General features: G+C 46.1%; 1 protein-coding gene across 1 annotated transcript in view; it reads left to right on the top strand.

Moving 5' to 3' along the window:
* USP43 (ubiquitin specific peptidase 43) overlaps window positions 1-15,617 on the top strand; it is a 108,138-nt gene that overhangs the window by 75,088 nt on the left and 17,433 nt on the right. The window contains exons 7-8 of the mRNA XM_044454082.1: window positions 1,858-2,020; window positions 6,475-6,586. Coding sequence (XP_044310017.1) covers window positions 1,858-2,020; window positions 6,475-6,586 — 275 coding nt within the window. The remainder of the gene's footprint in view (window positions 1-1,857; window positions 2,021-6,474; window positions 6,587-15,617) is intronic.

Genomic DNA, 15,617 nt, shown 5'->3' with positions numbered 1-15,617 from the left:
ACCGCCACAGCATAGGCCCGATAGTGGGCTCTCAAGTGTGTTCGGTCAGATTCATCCCGTGATTTCCTCCACCTACGCTCTAGCCGTCTCCCAACTTGCTTCATCGCCCCCAATTCAGGTGTATACCAAGGGGAAGAGCGGGCTCTGCCCGGTGGGAGAGGACACTTAGGAGCGATCATGTCCACAGCCCTGGTCATCTCCCTGTTCCACAGTTCGACCAAAGCCTCAACAGGAGCACCAGTCTTGTCAGCCGGAAACTCCCCCAGGGCTTTCAGGAATCCATCCGGATCCATCCGGCTCCGGGGGCGGACCCACACCATCGGATCCGCACCCTTACAGAGGGAGAGGCCGCTCTTGAGCACAAACCTCACCAGGAAGTGATCTGACCATGACAGGGGAGTCATACATAAATTCCTCACCCTCAGGTCACCCTCTTCCTGCCCCGTCGAGAAAACCAGGTCCAGAGTGTGTCCACGTTCATGGGTCGGGCCGGAGACATGTTGAGACAGGCCCATGGCCATCATAGAGGCCATGAAGTCCTGAGCCGCCCCGGTCAGACCAGACTCGGCATGGAGATTGAAGTCCCCCAGGACCAACATCCTGGGGGTCCTCAACACCAGGTCCGAGACGGTCTCCGTCAGCTCAGACAGGGAGACTGTTGGGCAGAAGGATGCACAGTACACCAACAGAATCCCCAATCTGTCTCGTTCGCCCACCACCAAGTAGAGGCACTCCAGCCCTGGCCTCGAAGGGACCGGAAGTCCCGTGAGAGAGATGGAGGCTCGGTAAACCAATGCGACCCCCCCTCCCCTCCCCTCTGGGCATGAACAGTGCTGAACCAGATAACTGGGCGGGCACAGTTGAGAGAGGGCAACATCCCCCCCCCTCCTGCCCAGGTCTCCATTATGCAAGCCAGGTCGGCCCCCTCATCCACCATCAAGTCATGGATGAGGGAAGATTTATTATTTATTGACTGACCTGGCATTGAGCAGCAGCACTGTCAGGCCTGAGGGGCGGCTGACAAGGCTACCTGGCACCCTCTGGCTGGGGGCAGAACCAGAAAGAGGGACAGGTGTCAGCCATCATTAATTTATTTATACTTTAATTTCTGTGGCAGCAGGGTAGCTTGAGGTATAAATGACTTGTTGGAACAATTGCCCACCTGAATGTGGGAATATTTTTCTGGGCAGGATATTCCATAATTGGTGTGTGAAAAAGGGGGACGCCCATTTCCTCCCTGCTGCATGCCAGCCAGACATCTAGTGTGGGGAGCACTCCGAGAAGGGTTCATAGATTCATAGAATAGGAGAGTTGGAAGGGGCCTTGAAGACCACTGGGTCCAACCCCTGCTGTTGCAGGACACCGAGGTTTCTGCAGTGGAAGGAAGGCCTCAGGGAAGGTCCTGCGGGAGGAGCTACTTTGGTTCCAGATATCCAACTGCGGCATTAGAAGAGCCCTGCAGGATAAGACCACACATCCAACTCATCCAGCATTCTGTTCACACAGTGGCCAACCAGCAGCAGAGGGGAAACCAACAAGTAGGATCTGAGTGCAAAAGCACACCCCCTGCCCTTGTTCCCCCCAAGCTGGTGTGCATAGGCATCATCTTCTGATACTGTGTGTGTGTGTGTGTGTGTGTGTGTGTGAGGGAGGGAGGGAGGAATGTCCATGTACAATTGCCACTCAGTTCTTCCCATCATTGTCTTTTGGCAGGGAATGTGGTCCCCAAGATGCTTTGGGACAAAGCTTTGTTCGAGTCCCACAGTCTCTATATTCAAGCCATTTGTTGAAGTGGATGCTCAGTACAGGAGACCCTGCCTGGGCAGTCCTCAGCTCTACTTGCTTTCCTTTCTCCAGGATTTCCCCACAGTCTCCCATCCTCTCCCAATACTTCTGAGCCAGAAGGCCAGCGCTTGGCTCATAACGGGGCCATTTCATCAGAGGTGCTGCACCACTGTGGAGGTGGCAGAATCCTACTGCTTGTTTGTAATGTGGCCGGGACAGGACAGCAAGGTGTGAGGTAAGTCCTGCTAGGTAAGAGAGTTCATGCCAGGATGATGTCTTTGAGGGCTGACCTGCTTTCAGGCAGCAGGAACCTTGTGCAAGGGCAGGGTAGGACGGGGCTTTCTCCTCAGGGTTGCTGGGAGGGGGTGCTGATCACACCCTTCCTTCCCATTTGCCTTGGATCAGTGTGGGGATTACTCCACAAACCAGCCTTTCCCTGCTTCCCTTGGGCTGACAGAGAAGGCTGCAGGGATCACATGGCAGTCTCCGTCTCCTGGCAGAGGGGAGGTACATCAGGCTGGGATTGAGTTATTTGCCTAGTCATCCCAGTCTGCTAATCAGCAGCTCTGAAAAGCTAGAAATGATCAGAAAAGCAGCAGCTGGGCTTGTTAAGAGCAGTTTCCTTTGTGTCATTTGGTGCAACATCTGGATTCTGCAATGTTAATGTAAAAGCCTGATAAAGCAAGCTTTGTGGCAAGTTAATAGCCTTTACTTGATGGCAAAGAACTTGAACAGTAGACCATCATTCCTGCCAGTTTAAGGCAGCACAGCTGCCCTAGGACAACAGCCACAGAGTACCCTGGGCCAACCCCAGTGCTCTGCTCTGGACCATTGAGCTCGCAGTGATGTCCTGACCTGCCTGTGCTCTTTCCTTCCGAAGTCCACTCATTCCCATTCTGGAGATGCAGGAGCTGCAGTTTGTAGCCTATGGCTATGGGGAACTTGTGGGAGGGCAATTGGATGCGAAAGCACTGTAGGTGGGTAATGAATTTGCATTGCACATCCCAAATGCCATTAAGTAATACTCTGCATGCTTGCAGCAGCTAATAAACCATCATTGTCTGGGAAACAGCTTGTGACATGCTGAGCTTTATGGAGGACAATTTATCTAGCGATATTTCCATGTTATCTAGGCAGGCCCAGCCTGTCTCTCCCTCCCCAGCCCTGCCTCCATCTTTTTCCGAAGCTGCTTCCTTGAATGTCAACCCTCTTTGGGCAGCACTGTTTCAACCACAGGGTTGAAGGGTCTAGGGACGCGGGATAGAAAGGGGATCAGCCTGGCCGAGACTTGATAGTAGCCCAACCATGGAAGAGGTCCTGTGACACATTACAGAGGAGGAAGCGGAGTGTGTAGGAACTGCTTTATGTCTACCCTTGTTCTGTCCTTTTGCAGCATGGCGCAAGGGGCGGCTTTTTTGGGTTTTCTGTTTGTTTTCCAAAGAAAAAACATTCCCCGGCTTCCTTTGCCAGAATTTTCATTAACTCTCTTTGTACTCTTATGAGACCCACTCTTGTGAGTTACACAAGCAAACCAAAGAAGCCTGGAGTTCCAATCTGTCAGCCTGGCTGAGAGTTATGCTGCTACCACCAGCATTTTTAATGCCTGGCTGCCAACTCGAAGCCTGAAGCTTCTTTTAAAGCCTGGGATCAAACAGTCCAAATTAAAAGGGGTAGGTGCAGTCTCTCTAATCCCAAGGCAAAATATGTTTACATTAAAAAAGAAAATATTTTCAAAACAAAGAAGGAAAATACTTTTGGCACAGGGAAAAAAGAAGGCTATGAAACAAATGTTCCTACTGTTTGCTGTTGCCATTGTTGTTCCTGGAATCAGATTGCATTGGCTTTTTGTTACAGAATTAAGAAAAGTTAATTTTAATCTAGAAGTACATTTTCTTTTTGCCAAAGAAAGCCGGTGTTCATGGTGGGAAGTCTTGCCTGTCCCAAATTTTTATACAGGTGCTTGGATCAGGCAACACTTTCCCTCGAAAATTTACCTTGTCTTTGAAGTGGAAAATAAGATTTAGGTTTCCACTTAGTGAATTTGCATAGTCCCTAAGCACACATAGGCTTAACCTAAATTTGCTAAACTCCTGTCCTGCCCACCCTTCTTACACTAGTGCAAGATCAGATCACAACCGATCAGAATTATTCATCGGAGGAAATTTCTGAGAAGTAGTAATCAAAATGCAAAATTTCCAGGCAACAACTTTTGATTAGCAAGAGATTAATAGAGATATCATCAGGTTACCCCTATATATGACCCATGTGTACCTAAGAGATGATGGGTACATGGAATGTGTAGATGGCTGTGGAAATGACCAAGCAAGGTTTTCTTAGATTGCTGGATTGTCTAGATCACTCTTTTCCAAAAGGGACATACACTAAGGGCATTCCCATCATTGACAATACACGTGGAGTTCAGTTCCTTCCTTGTATTCCAAATGTCTCTTTGCAAAACTGGCTGAGTGGTTTTAGAAGTCCCGTAGGGTGAATGCCCCTTCTCATCTTGCTGCTGTCACGTTGGGGGATTTCTCGGGGCCAGTTCTAAGAACAAAGCCACCTTAACTAAGTCAGATCCACAGTCCATCCAGCTTAGCATTATCTACACTAGGCTGCATTATCTACCCTACTACAGGGCTGCAGGCAGAAGTTTTCCCAGCCCTACCAAGAGATGCTGGGATTAAACCAGGGACCTTCTGTCACCAAAATATGGGCTCTACTGATGAGCTGGGCTCCTTTCTCCTAACACCAGCAAATATGCAGTGAATTGGACTGATACAGTCAATGGGCAGTGAGCAGTCAAACAAATGAACAAGAGAGTGAGAGTACCTGAAGGAACAAAGCTCTTCTCTCACTCCTTTGCCTACATTGCCTCCTGCTGGGTTTGTACCACAGTTTTCATGATCATTTTCCCTTTAGTCCTTCATGCACAAAGAGGAAGCTGAGAGGGCAGTGTGTAGCCAGCAGCCGCTCCACATGTGCACCATCTCAGGTTAAGCAAACATGAAACACGAATACACAACCCATTACCACTCTTCAGCTCTCCAGCTGAGTCGAGTGCAACGAGGCTAGTTCAAAGGGGAACTGGGTGAGCAAGCTGCAGATGTCCCTTCAGCACTGGTGTCGAGTGCCGCATGCTCTTCTCCCACTCCCCAAAATGGAAATTCGAAAGAGGTGGCAGCCTGAGGGAGTATCATGCCAACCCCTGGTATACCTGACAGGCCACAAGCTTCGAAATGAAGCCATATATTTTCAGAGGACAATGGGTCTGTACAAAATGATGGTGGTAGTTCAAGTGAAGAACTTGGGTGCTACATCTCAGAGCATCTGTCTGGTGGAACTTTACACTTGGCTTATTTACATAGCAGAAATATTCTGCAGTGAGGATAAGTCACTGTTTCCTCCAATCATGTAGTCCTTGAAAGACAAAGACACAGTTTGAATGGTTTGTGGCATTTGACTGGGAAGAAAGGTGCCCTTTTGATGGCTGAGATCATTAGTACATTATAGACGAGGAGTGGGAACCTCTGGCCCTCTTGAGGTTGTTGGACTCCAACTCCCTGGCCCATGATCAGGGATATTGGGACTTATAGTTTAGCAACATCAGAAGGGCCACAGTTTCTTTCCCCATGAGATGGGGTAGGAAGCTGTTAAGTATAAAGGAAAAACAGTTGCCTCCTGCTACTTTGTGAAAAGTAGCTAAGATCCGCGAGCAGCTTTATCTCCCGGTATTGCTGCTCCTCATACTGAAGGAAAACTGCTGAACAAAGTTTCCTCCGGGGACAGATTTTTGGCCACAACATTAGACTCTGACAGCTGTTGGGCTCAGATCTTTGCAAACCCAAATGAACAGGAACCCATGAGGTGGAGTAGTAATCTGTCCAGCAGTGATGTTTCTGTCTGTTTCTGACATTTGAGAGAGAGTGTCAAAAACACTTCCTAAAATTATTCCCGGCAAAACTGGAGCTGAGCGATTCCTAGATTTATGGAGATCTTGTAATTTTACAAGCAAATATGACTTGTGTTGTGCAAGCATATATACTTGCACCTCTGAAACGGGCCTGGCTCCCAAGTGCAGGCCTCAGGAGCCCATTTCCTGTGGATCTGCACTTAAGCTGTTCAAGAAGCTCTCCTGTACTGTGGATTAAATTGCCTTGTTTTCAGTGCTGCTGTTGGATACAAAGATGTCTTATTTAATTATATTCCTGGGAGTCTGTTTGTCTCAGAGCATGTGTCTGCCAAACAACAGCTTTATATAAGGCCTGGAAGCAACTTAAATATTTCAGGGTACACTGTGAGTCCCTTGTTTTGAAGGACATAAGTGTAAATATTCCATCTGCAATCCTCTACTAATCTTAGACACGTGAACCAAATTTCAAATTCCTAGTTTGTGCAGGCATACCTCAACTGTACCCTTTGGGAGAGAAATGAACAGATACTCCACTTTTAGATTTTACTGGTAATTGGCGTCTATTCTATTATGTGTGTGCTGAATTCCAGGGCTCTGGTTTATGAGGAGGTACTTTAAAATGTTCATGCTTCTGTCAGTGAGTGAGTGAAACTCAAGTGTCTTTTGTGTCCTCAGGCAAGCAGAGGCATGGGGATGCTGTTACCCCCGGCAAAAGTTCCTTGTGGTATGAGCATAATAGGCCGGTGATTCTCTAAGATGCAAGTTCTGTGATTTTTCAGGTTTGGCCCCCCACTGCTGATGCGAGAAGACCGGGCCATGTCGTGGGAGCAGCTGCAGCAGTGCATCCTGGGCAAAATGCGCTATCTAATGAGAAAGGAGGCCCAAGTGCAGGTGAGTCAGTAAGTGTGGCGGGGCACTCGTGGGCAGGGGAGGGTTGCCCGATATCTCATAAGAAGCATTCCTGCCTCTCCTAAGTCAGGAATCATCATGTAGCAGGGAAAACCACATTGGCTCCTGTGCAACTCTCGGCAATAGCTAGATGGTGATTTGTAAATGATGCATAAATCATGTGTATATTTCTCTACTGATACAACACTATCAGAATGCAGACTCTTTATTAGGTCTAACAGGACTCCGGAGAGATAGTAAAAGAAGAGAAAGGATACACAGGCGGGGGAATCGGAGAAAGTGCATTATTTCCATTACATGAACCTAGAGTTTGTTACAGTAGGTAAGGCAGGCATGGAGCAAGATGACCAACTTTTAATCTAATTTTGAGGATACACCATTTCTCATAGGGACAAATGATTACATTTTAAAAGTTTACAATTTTTTTGTGTGTGCATGTTATTCTCCTTTCAGAGCTGTTCTGAGTAGCATTTTAATTAAATTACAACATATTAAACCATAATTGGATGCCACAAGGGACCTGAAATTAAATTCCTGTGCAAAATGAAGATTGATGATCATATCCAGATTGAGAGTGGTCACTTGTAGATGTTTCACAGATCTTTCCCCCCTAGTATGATTGAAGCCATGTAGTACTCAGAGCGGACAAGAAGTCTTGCTTCTGGCCTTTTGATCTTTTTTCTCCCAACCTAACTTTTGGAAATAAAAACTGCAGTGATAATTGCAACCAATTGCATGCAGTTAGTTGAAAAAGCTTTCTCGGTCAGCTTATTTTTATAAATAGATATTTTCTTCTTCTGTATTCATACTGAATATTTGATAGGGAATGATGTATTTCTTTTTATGTGGTGCTAGTGAACTGCCAGTTATGGGGAATGGGGCTATATGGTGAGGTCAGTGTATTGCACTGGGGTGCTTGTGTCAAGGGGGGGCAGGATTGGTTTGTCCCCAGGTGCAGGGCTTTACGTTTTCTCATAGGAACAAATAGTAGCTGCTTGGCTGTATGGAAGAAAAAATGGGGGTGCCTGCAGGACCAAAAGGGGGTGGGGATGAGGACTAAACTTGCTTCTTGTGATCCTTGTGGCTCGGCACCCTCTCGCCCTTCTGCCAGATGGCTTTGATAAGATTCTTTGATAAGATGGCACTTGCCTGCATGTGATCCATCCATCTAGCACACACCTCCTCCTCTGGTGTGCCTTGCGTGGCTCTGTCTGTAAGCGAATGGCACAGTCTTGCACCTCTCTCCTTTTCTCTTGGGTTTCTGTGACTGAGTTATCCAGCGCAAGCGAGCACCGAGACACCAGCAAGCTTCCTTTAGGGAAGGAGCAGCACACTTCCCATATTCTGCTCTAGGGCCCATGATTTCCGCTTTATGCGTAGCTTGTGATAAATAGTACAGGGTGTGAAAGGCACTGCATTCAGTTTGTACCAGCTGCAACTAAGTGATTCGCCTCAAGTTGCTACAGAGGCATTCCATGCCTCCCATAAGTTTCTTAAGTGAGCAATCCCGGCACTATGAATATGGCAACGAAATGCAACATTGCAACCCTTGGTCTGGACAGCTGCTTTCATGCCCAGGAAATTACAGTGCCCAAGTCTTTGTGCAAGGTCTAGGCTTAATTTATATAGAACAAGAGGTTTTAGGGCTCAAGCCTACAAGTGCATGAGTTGTCTGTGGTTGCTGATAGGCATTCTGTTCATCTTGGGGCTGAAGCATGGCTTTGAATATGGACTCCTAAGGCTCAGCCCTGGTGCAGGGCGCTTCAGAATGAGCAGAAGGAGGCGGTGAGGAAGTCTTGCGAAGGTTAGGAATACGGTTTCTGGGGTGCTTTGTTTTCCCATGAATACTGTGAAGTCTCAGTCATTCCAGGTGCCTTTTCTACATAAAAGTCTCTGATGTCTCCTGTTCCTTTTTCATCACTATCTTTTAGAAGAGCAGGAAGAAATATCAGTATTTCAGACAGCAGCATTTCCCATTGATCTGTGAAGTCCATTATCCAATAGCCCATAATAATGAACTATTCGGAGGAAAATAATGCCTCTCCTTAATGTGCCCAGCCAGAGAATTGGTGTGTAGGGACCAATATATCCTTCTTGATCCCAGCAGCTGTCTTAAAGCATGTCATTAACACATTTGCATGTTATGCTGTTGCTTTTCACTTTCCCTTATTTCTGCCAGTCCGACTGACTGACAGTAAAATTTGACTGACCAACTACCGTATTCTTTCCCAGTGAAATGCCTGCTTGAGTAGACTCAGAAGTCAGCCCACCACATGGCCTGTTGAAAGTCCAGCTACACGGAGACTGCTTCAGCGTTGTGAGCTTGATGCACACGGTCACCCACTGTGCCAATTCAGGCCTACAGAGTATACTGCGGCATGGGGGGGTTGGATTCTGGGTATGGTGGTGACCCGCACCATATGATTAGATTCTGAATGGAACAGTCCTCTATGTTAGGGTGGGGAACGTGTGGCCCTTGGGATGTTGAGGACCTGCAGGCCACTATTGGCTATTCTGGCTAAGACTGTTAAGAACTGCAGTCCAAAAACATCTAGAGGGTCACATATTCCCCACTCCCACTGTATGGCTTCAGGTATAAAGCATCCAGGAAACTTCTTTGTTTGTGGCTGTGTGGATCCAGCACATACAGTTCAAGGGAAGGGCTAAGCTCCGTGGGAGAGCAGATTTTTGTAGGCAGAAGGTCCCAAGTTCAACCCCCAGATTTTCCAGGCAAAACTCCTGCCTGAAATCCCAAAGAGCCACTGCCGGACAGTGTTGGCAGTATTAGGCTTAATGGATCAATGTTCCGGCTCTGTGCAATGCAGTTTCCAGTGTTTCTATTTGCAATTCTCTAAAAAGTTGGCAGGAGCAACGGGGCATTTCTGCTATGTGCTCTGCTTGTTTCTCCTATTCTCCTATAAAGGCGGTGGCAGCTCATCTTGCAAAAGAGTCACGAAGAGTGGTGAGCCAGCAGCTTGGTTCATCCGCAAGGGAGCTGTCCCATAGCTGCTTGACATGAAATATTAAGACAGAGCTACCTAGCAAGACCGTGTTCCTTGCAGGAGGCGTTGAGAGCCAAGTCATTTTCCCTGTTGCGAGCCAGGCAACGAAGGGAGGTTTGCGGTCCATGAACTCTTAATGAATTGGCTTCATAACAGTGGCTTCAAAATGAGCTATCCAACTGCAGCACCTTGGTCAAACTGCAAGGGCTCAAATGGGAAGGCTCTCCGCTAACTTCATTGCCCCTTCTGTTGGTTGTCACCTTGAAATGTGAATGATAATTAGGCTCACACAGGTGGAAAATGCTGGACTGAAAGATAGGTCATTCTATTAGCCTTAATTGTTGAAAACCCTCATAAGAGGGAATGATGGGAACAGTTTCTGTCTGATTTTGGTGCTTCTATCTCCTCAGTGGGCCATGGAGTCAATATATGCATGGCTTTACTTTGGAGAGTGTATGGCTTCCTTGTCCCACTAATGATATAATTCTCCTCTGTTGTAGAATGAAACTGCATCACAGACCATAGCCAAAAGCCCATTAAGCTGAACACATGCCAAAGCATGAATTCAGCGCTGTAATGTGCTGCATGTGTTCACCTGTGTTCTGAATTCAGGCACTGCAGGTCGGCATGTTTGCCCAGATTTCTGTACTCCCAGAACTCTGGTTCTACTGCAGATTTGGTGAATTGAGCTTCGTGTTTGAAGGTGCCATCTGGATGCTGACCTGGCCTGCCTGAGCACTGTCAGTTAACGCTTAGGACCAATCCCTATCCAGCAGTGCTCCATCCTGAGTCTGTTTCTGAGGACACTGCATAACTTCCTTTTCCTGATGGCTGCTTTGCATGTTGACCCATGCCCGGTTTTGGCTGAACTCCTACCTCTGCCCGTCCTTGACTTGGATTCTTTGGGTAGGAACTGCTGCCCACTTTGGACTAGGCACCACCTGCAGCCCCTCTGATCCTTTTGTTCATATGTCAAGCCAAATTTAGGCTCGGGCAAGTGTGGCTGTTCTCTTCCACTGTTCTGTGTTATCAAGGTCCAGCAGATTCTGACCCTTCTAACTGGGACTGCATGTCCTCTGTGCCTTGTGCGTTGCTTGCGTACGCCTAAAAGCTGAATGGGGCAGTAGCAGAGGGTACATGTACTGTTGAACTGGAAAAGGTACGGAAGAGAGAAACCAAGATGATCCAGGGGTTGGAGCAATATCTTTGTGAAGAAAGGTCAGGGACTTGTTTTAGTCAGAAGAAAATGTGTCTAAGAGGGGATATGATAGAGATTTTTAGACTTAAGTATCTTGTGCAGAAATGAGAGGTTTTATCCCTCATTCATAATCTCAGAATGCAAGTGTCATCTAGTGAACCCGAATGAGGTGCATTCAGGATTGACAAAGGAAATGCATTGAGGGAAGTATTTCCTTTGTCAATCCTGAATGCATTGGCAAAAATGTGTTTGCATTGAGGAATTTACTGTCTTTGCGTCTATAAGATATGGTGATGGCTACTGGCATAGTCAGTGTTAATACATGATAAGACAAATTCTATCAGGATGGGTCTATCAGGCTACTAGTCATGGTGGCTACATGTAACTTTCAGATTTTGTAGATATAGTGTCTTTAAAAACTGGTTGTTGGGGAACAACTCTGGGTGAGGACTGTGTTTCCTTCATGTTCTGCTTGTAAATTCTGAAAGCCTTCTGCTTGGCCATCATGGAAAACAGGATATTAGACCAGGTGGAACCATGCTGTGATTCAACAGGACCCTCCTTTTCTTAGAACTGAAGGAGCCAAGATGGCCATCAGGTGCAGCTCCCTGCTAGACGCAGGACTCCAGGTTAAAGCATCCCGAACTGATGGGTGTCCGTCTTGAATCCCTCCACTGTGGGAGAGCCTACAGCTTCCCGAGGCAATTGGGTCCACTGTTGTATTGCTCAAGCAGTCAGGATTTTTGCCCTTATATTTTTATAAGACAAGGATGCTTGGAGCAGGAGTGCCGATAGGCAGTGCTACCTGATATACAGTGCAGCCCTAGCGGCCATCCTCTCCCTACATCCGGTGCTTCCACAGAAAGAGAAGCCATCTACTTAAGGAGCTAACAACTCCCCTTATTACTTAACACAGCTTGTTCTGGCCTTGTGGTTCTAAAGAGCTGTTTTCATTAAATTAAGTTTAATTAAAACATGCGGGTATTTAATTAACTCTGTGGCCCTCTGCTGCTTTCATGGCTGCCCTGGGATATTTACAGAAGTCTAGCTAACAGTACCAGCTGGCCATTTGGAGACGTGTGTGTGTGTGTGTGTGTGGAGCTGCCATCCTTTGAAACTGGGTATTAATACAGAGAAGGCGAATGGCAGGTGAGCCTAGTTGGTCTTCTCCACCATCACTGGGAAGTGACATAATGTGCCAGAGGTGGAGCTTAAGAGCATCAGTAAAGTGGGGCTAAAGGTGTTCTACCATTTTGAAATACGGATGAAAACATATTCACATGACGCAGCATTATGAGAACGCCAACCTGAACAGCCCTGCCAGTAAGGTATCATGAAATTTCTTAAGTGGGCTTATGTGACACTGAACAGGATGTCCATTGGGCACGGAATTGAACTACTTGCCTTTCTTCATAAATATCAAGAAACGGAGAGGTTTCTTTCTGCACCACTAGTTCCTCCTCTTCCATATAACTCTATGCATCTGGATCTCCTCTGAGTCTGTGATCCTCCTTAGCACACTCCCCACAAGCTGCATTCCTTTAAGCCACCTCTGGGCTTCCCCTGGGTCCACTGTAAGCTTTAATCTTGAGATATAGTCACAAAACGGCCAAGGCATGTCTTGAGGGATGGCCTGAGAAGTTACTGAGATACCCATGAGATTATGCACTTCAGGCTGCCAGGTCCTCAGTCGTACTGGGATTCTCCAAGAGTCCCGATGCTCTTCCTCAGAGGAGGTCTCCTCAGGGTCTGGGTGAGGCAGGATCATGCCACCCGGTGATGAACCTGACTGGGTGGGAGAGGAGGCAGGTGCTCCCGTGGGGCCCAGCAGGCGAGCACAGAAGAACAAGGCACCCAGCTGTTGACTGTGAAAGTCAATGGATGCCAGGTGCTCATAGATTTTTGGTCTGTCTCTTTTCAGAAGTTGCTTGACATACATCAAGGGGGATCATTCTCCTTTGAGGTAGCTTCTTACCAAAGGAATGCCTCAAAGGAATGCCTCAAATTGCAACCAAGTTCCTTATCATATCAAAGTGGAGATTGCTCATCCTTCTTAGGGTGGGAATGTAATTAATCTCTGTTTAAAAGACAACCAACTCTCTCCCGCAGAAGCTGTGTGAGGTGGGTAAAGAAGGAGAAAGGCAGGTGTGGGTTCCTTCCTTTCTTTCATGTTGTAGATGCATTCGGTACTTGGGTTCGGGGGATAGCACTCTTCCTGATGTCTGAGAACTGTGCGACTGAATGGTGTCAGGATAATGGATTCATATTTGTCTCCTCGTCAGGTCTCATTACAGTCCCTGTCAAGAAGATGAGGGAGCTGGACACAAAACATAATGAAATCCAGAATGTATTGGCTAATCATATGCTGGTTTTAATGACAAAACAGCATTACAGAGTGGGAGGGAGGAGTAAATTAGTCCATTTGTATGACAATTGGGAAATTGCAACTGGCATCAGGGAAAAGGTTGCAGAACGTGAAACTATTTTCTGATGGAGACTGTGGTGGTAATATGGGATCCATCTGCCCACATGAACATGTAATTTTCTTTTGAGTTTATTATCAGGCTCACATGCTTTGTTTTAGATTAATTAATTCACAATGGCAATCAACTAGTTCTGCATGAAAACGAAAATCACTGTTCCACTTATAAACAGGCATTGAAAGAACTGAAGAAACCTCTAATCTTTTCCCATACTTTAGCTGCTTTAATTGTACAAAGTTATTCTTGAGGGATCACTAAGTGCACTAGATGTTCAGGAATATTAGTGCTGGGCCATCATCCATCATGGGGCTCTGAGCTTTACTATCCACTATGTAAATTACTGACAGCATAATGGGCTGGGCCAAGAACAGGTTCTTCTGAAGTTCTGCATATTGCAAGGATCCCACCCAGCCACTCCGTGAGGTCTCTCTCTCTCTCTGGCAGTCACACAATCCAGTTCATGGATTCATTTTGTTCCTGTGCAACGATGTCCACCTTGTTCTCCCTCCATAGTAGTGAATTACAGCAGTTCTGGAAAGAGGCAAAATGTGTGTTTAGGGCATGGTAGGAATAGTGGGCAAAATCTTCACCCAGAGCAGCCTACTGGCTTAGTACACTGCTACTGCTATGTAGAAATTGACTCCGTGTAGGAAGTCATGTGTTCTGGATAGACCCCCAGGTACTGGAATGACTCCTGAGAGTGCCATTCCACCAAAATTCAAGGTAGCCATTGAAAAAGGATCTCGGGTAACAGGGCTGAGAAGGGCCACTTTCCATGAGCTCTTGAGAAACTACTGTAAAGTGATTGAAGCCAATCCTTGGCACTTTGCATCTCACTCCGCATTCTTGTTATGTGCTGTCAAGTACTCTCCAACTTAGGTGACCCCATGAATGGATGCCCTTACTTGGCAGCTCTGCGCAGTGCTTACAAACTCAAGGCTGTGGCTGCCTTGATGGAATCAGTCCAACTCACAGTTGGTCGTTGTCTTATACCTTCAACTTTCCCTAGCATTATTGCATTCTCCAGTGAGTCTTCCCTGCCTTTTATGTGTCTGCAGTATGACAGCTTCAGTTTGTCATGTTAGCTTCCAGGGAAAGTTCTGGCTTGCATTTGATCTGCAATCTACTTGTTAGTCTGTAACTCCTGGATATTTGCAAAAACTCTCCTCCAGCACCATGTTTTGAATGCATCAGTTTTCTTCTGTCAGCTTTCTTTACTGTCCAGCTTTCACACCCACATAGGATGAATAAGAATACAATAATGTAGATGATCTTGGCTTTGGTCTCCAGTGAAATGTCCTTACACTTGATAATTTCTTCTAGTTCTTTCATTGCAGATGTTCCAAGTTTCATTCTCCTTCTGATTTCTTGCTTGCAGTCTCCATTTGAATTGGTGACTGAGCCAGTGCAAGCAAAATCTTTCACAATTTCAATTTCTTCATCAATGACAGTGAAATTCTGTAATTCTTCTGTAATCGTACTGTTTGCTGGTTTTAATGACCAGCTGCAGACCTGCTTTTGGACTTTCATTTTTCACTTTTTTCAGGGTTTATTTAAATTCATTGCTTCGGGTTATGAGGTGACATAGAAATGGAAATAAATATTTTTGCCAGTTATATGTTATAATCTGCATATCATTAGTTATTGATTATCTTCTACCAATTTTTGTTCCCACTTCCTCTGATCATAATCCGGATTTCCTTATATGTTCTGCGTACAGACCGAGTATATAGGAAGATAAAATATACCCTTGCCTGATGCCTGTAGCAGTAGGAAACCATTCTGTTTCTCCATATTCTGTCATAACAGCAGCTTCTTGTCCTTTATACAGGTTATCCATCAGGACAAACATAAGGAATACCCATTAATTTTAGAAACCTCCATGGCTTTTCATGATCCACTCAGTCAAAGGCTTTGCTGTAGTTTATAAAGTATAGACCCAACTTTTGAAATTCTTTAGTGTGCTCCAGTAGCAATCTTTATTTGCAATACGACCTGGAGTACCTCTTCCTTTTTGGAACCCAGCTTAAATGTCAGGCATTTCTCAGTCCATGTATGTTAAATTCTTTGTTGCAATACCTTGAGTATCACTATGGTTGCATTGGAAATTCATGCAATGGTCCTGTACTCTTTCTGTCTCCTTTCCTGAGGAATGTATATTGAACGTTTCCAGTCCGTGGGCCACTGTTTGTTTTCCATATTTGTTGGCATGTTCTTATGAGGATTTGGACCAATTCACTCTCTGAAGCTTGAAGCAGTTCTGTCGATACCCTGTTTACTCTGGTTCTTTATAATTTTCAAGTGCTTTCAAAACTCCTTTTACTTCACTT

The sequence above is a fragment of the Varanus komodoensis genome, unplaced genomic scaffold (genome assembly GCF_004798865.1).
Source record: "Varanus komodoensis strain SLA01 unplaced genomic scaffold, ASM479886v1 scaffold7_1, whole genome shotgun sequence".
NCBI lineage: Eukaryota > Metazoa > Chordata > Lepidosauria > Squamata > Varanidae > Varanus > Varanus komodoensis.
The sequence above is the reverse complement of the archived record's forward strand: the minus strand, read 5'-3'. Positions and strand labels throughout refer to the sequence as shown.